Genomic DNA, 4335 nt, shown 5'->3' on the forward strand with positions numbered 1-4335 from the left:
TCTATTAATTTGTAAGATTCTGGTAATATGTCTTACTGTAATATCTTCGCTACAATTATATTATAAAAGACTCGCAGAGAAAACAAAACAATTCTGCTGATATAGTTTATAATTATACAAAATATATTTGATTAAAAGAACATCTGTGCAATAATTTTCTTGAATTTCGAAATTTTAATTCCTAAGACAGATTCGTATCCCAGTAACGAGTCCTATTTTGTACTCTGAACAGTACAACAATATTTGTAAGCTATCCGTTATTGTAAAAAATGGAGCATTCTTTGTTTGCTATGCTAATTCTGTCGATGGCGATTGTGAGCTTTGGAATCAAAATAAATGTTGTTCATAAATGGAGATATTGTGAGTATGAATGGGAAAGTAAGCAACAAAAAAAAGACGCGATAAATTCTGGCATTTATGACCCTTACACGTGTGTGTTGATCGATGCAGACAAAGCAAAAGGTAAGTTGATGCCAGATTATTCAAAAAAGTTATAAAAATTTTATTAGAAAATATGAGAATATTTTTATTAGCGAAAGTTTAATGTTTACGATTGTAGAATTTTTAATTAATATATAATCACTTTAAAATTTTTACTTTTTATTATACGTATTTCGATGTGATGTTAATATAATAACATCTTACTGCTATAAGAATTTGCGAAATGAATATATCATTTTTGCACGTAAATTCCGTTCACAAACAAAATTTTTATAGATGGTAGAATATTCGTTACTGCGCCAAGAGAATTAGGCCCTGGTACACCTGCTACTGTGGCCACAGTCACTAATAAGACAGGACCAGGAGGTCCACTTTTACGTCCTTATCCAGATTGGAGTTGGCATAATAATAGTTGTATATGTGATGGTATTGTCAACGTTTACCGACTGCACGTAAGTGTTAATAATATCATTTTTCAAGTGGCGTTACACTATACGTGTATATTTAGATATTATTGTTTAAATATACATTAAATGTCCAGTTTTTTTATGTATACCTACATACTACTAGAGATGAATGAAATATTTTAATACGAATTTGATTCGATACAACAAAAAAATCTTGATTTGCACATCTCTACTACATACTCATGATCAACTTGAAAACATTAAAAAATGAATTTTTACTTTCACTTCAGATTCAATGCAATTACATCGTCCTTCTAGATAACGGCAAAATTGGGTCCGACCTAATTTGCAATCCAAAACTGTTGATCTTTAATTTAGAGGATGATACACTAGTTAAAATAATTTACATCCCACTTGATATTGCGACTAATCGAACAGGTGCTGGATATTTAATAACACCTATTGTTTATTATCCTAAAACATGCAAGCGGTTTCTGGATGAAATGATTGTGAGTACATTTTTTTAACAGTATATTTCATTATGATCACTTTACAAATTAGTCATATTATGTAAAAGAAAGTTGCCAAATATACATACTGAAATTATTTTGTTGTTATATTTTCCAAATTTTCCATTTATTACATTGATTCGCATGTAAAATTAGTGTTAGACATTGTAGCTTGATGTTTCAGATAGCTATTATTACATGTTTAACTTTTTACCAATGACAAATCAATTTTTAAGCTTTTTTGTAAGATGCTGAAAAAAATATGACTTAAGTAACCAGTTGTCTAAATTATGGTACTGTGCTTTTGAAAGTCAAATTTATAAATTAAAATAATTAAAATTATAAGATTAATAATAGGAACATTACCTATTACTTATTTTATTAATAACTAGTAATTTAAAATAAGATTAAATGTTTTACAATTATAATAAATAATAAAAATGTAAAGAAAATTAAAATCGAATTAAATTTCTTTTTACAATTAGTATGTTTTTATTCATCAACTATTAAATTTATTATCAATTATCAGTCTAAAATTAATATTTATTCCAGTAAAATTTGTTGTCAAATTTTATAAAATTACCATTTTATATATCTTTACAATAACTACAAATACATACATAAATATGTAATATAAACGTAAAATATTTAACAATAAACCCCTTCTTCTATAAAAGTATAAAATTTCAAAATAAAATTATAAGATATGGTCATTTTAGTCATACTGTTATCAAAATATAAAGCAATCAAAAATTAACACCAGTAGCTTTAGTATTAAAAAATTATTGTTTACTTTGTGTATAAAACAAGGTATATATATATAATTTATTAAATTTTTGTTTTTATATTATTTTCTCATCTCATTCATTTTCAATATTTATATGTTCATAATATATATATATGTTGCTTATTATTATTAAATAAAAATATAAAATGTTGATGTTTGATTTAAGCGACCGTTATGTATATTCAGCAACTCTCCTCTACATCTGCAATTTAAATGATTAAATACGCACATAAATATATACAGGTATTTATGGCTGACTCTCAAGGTTCTGGTTTAATAGTTTATGATTCATGTACAAAGCGTATGTGCAGAGTCGAATCTGATTCCATGAAATCAGCTGATGTTATTTTCTCTGTAGTAGGAGAAAATTTTACATATACGGGTGGTATCTTAAGTTTAACAGTTCTTGGCAGTGGCAAGTACTCACTTTTTAATTTACATTATTTTAATGAACATTATTTTCTTACATAACAAGTGTTATTAATTTTTTCTTCAATTTTAAACTGAAACCCCATTCATAATTTTTTTTGTTCAGTACATTACGTAAAAGAAATTAAAGAGATGGAGATCACTTATTCTCTCTCTCTCTCCCCCTCCCTCCCTCTCCCTGTCTCTCTCTCTGTCTCCAAAAATAAACAATTTTCAAAAGAGCACAATAATGCGAGGAGGTCTACAATAGAAGTCGTAGAGATCGTAGAGTCTTAAATCATAGAATTTGACTGTGATTGGTCAATTTTCTACGACTTAAGACCCTACGACAGCTACGACTTCTATTGTAAACCCTACATAAATGATCATAACGAGATAATTCAAAGAGCATTTTAAAACTTCAAACCTTACCTTTCAGATCATTGTTTTAGATAAAGATCTGATTGATTTTAACGGACATACACAGACATAAATAAATTCATAATTTCTAAATATTTTGTACAATCTTTGCAAAGTTCCGTAATAAATTAGAAATCACACACTAGTGTAGTTTACAGCTTTTAAAAAAGTGAAGTTTTATCTTTGATTTGGTATTTATTGATTATTATACAATTTTATTTACCGAGCTATTCGACGTTGAAGCAAAAAGCGTTTTTTAACTTTGCTTACTTACAAAAAAAGAGCGAAGTAACTCTCGATTGAAAACGAATAAGAATGTTTAGGTGCTTTCTCTTTAAGATACACATGTCATTTTTTTTAATATAAAGACACTTTTCGTATATAAACTTCACTTCGTATGTGGTACTAAAAATTCTATATCACACATTCGTCTCGTCACACGTGTGCTCTTCATTAGATGAATTTTCCAATAAAAACGTCATTTTTCCCCTTAACAATCAAACTGGATATTAAGCAACTGATTGTGCTCGTTGTCAACGTCTTCTGTCCACGAACGTCACATGCATGTCATGCACACACGACATTGCGTATGCAGCAAATATCAAATATGCACAACATATTATCACATAGGTGGCTGTCACAACACTCGTCTCTTTTTCATTTGAGCAATCTGATATATACATGATGCTATTAACAAAGAAACTTAGAAAATCGTCTTGCACATAATTTTGCTGATTCCTATGATTCTTTCACATTTTATTACAAATATTTTAGATCTTTATTATGCTTCTTTATCGGGAAATGAAATCTATAAAATAAAAATAAAGACGCTACTAGGATGTCCAAACAAAGAAGAAGCTAATAAAGAGAGTAAATTTGTGAAATTAGTTGCAAAACCAATATTACCGATGGCAGCAGTGGAAAATGCAATATTTTACAGCGATGTTCAGGGGACGTCTCTACTAGGGACGAACGTTGAAAAATCTGGTGAAAATACGGTAATATATCCAAATACCATACAATATCAGTTACATATTGATCAATAATAAATTATTTCTATCAATGATTGTTTGAATTCTATTAATAATTGTTATAGTATATTTAATAGTTTTTAGTATTATATAATGCTGTAAAACAAAATATTAATTTTAAGGCGATCATCTCGCAAGATTCCAAAAAATTGCAAATAATATCTGGTCTGAAATATTCAAGCTATTGGGATCAGCTAACGTACATATCAGATAGATATCAGCGTTTTGTTCTTGGTACAGTGAATCTAGACGAAATACACTTCCGCTATATAGAAATGGATATAACAGACATACGGGAAAAAACAGATTTGTTTTCTAAACAAAGTTACTAA

At 28.1% G+C, this 4335-nt stretch overlaps 1 protein-coding gene across 1 annotated transcript; it reads left to right on the plus strand.

Annotated features, from left to right (window-relative positions):
- The first annotated feature begins 215 nt into the window (after window positions 1-215).
- On the plus strand, window positions 216-4335 carry LOC108774534 (major royal jelly protein 2-like). The gene is made up of 6 exons (XM_018540670.1): window positions 216-462; window positions 718-893; window positions 1139-1357; window positions 2388-2559; window positions 3747-3970; window positions 4126-4335. The coding sequence occupies exons 1-6, from the start codon at window positions 270-272 to the stop codon at window positions 4333-4335; spliced, it is 1194 nt and encodes a 397-aa protein (XP_018396172.1). The 5' UTR covers window positions 216-269.

The sequence above is a fragment of the Cyphomyrmex costatus genome, unplaced genomic scaffold, assembly GCF_001594065.2.
Source record: "Cyphomyrmex costatus isolate MS0001 unplaced genomic scaffold, Ccosl1.0 scaffold26, whole genome shotgun sequence".
In the NCBI taxonomy this organism is placed as follows: Eukaryota; Metazoa; Arthropoda; class Insecta; order Hymenoptera; family Formicidae; genus Cyphomyrmex; species Cyphomyrmex costatus.

Excerpts from the sequence above, each read along its gene's own strand:
- LOC108774534 (XM_018540670.1), top strand. The coding sequence starts at position 270 with ATGGAGCATTCTTTGTTTGCTATGCTAATTCTGTCGATGGCGATTGTG. Across the intron at positions 894-1,138 it reads TCAACGTTTACCGACTGCAC|ATTCAATGCAATTACATCGT; the intron begins GTAAGTGTTAAT and ends CTTTCACTTCAG. Across the intron at positions 3,971-4,125 it reads AAAAATCTGGTGAAAATACG|GCGATCATCTCGCAAGATTC; the intron begins GTAATATATCCA and ends ATTAATTTTAAG.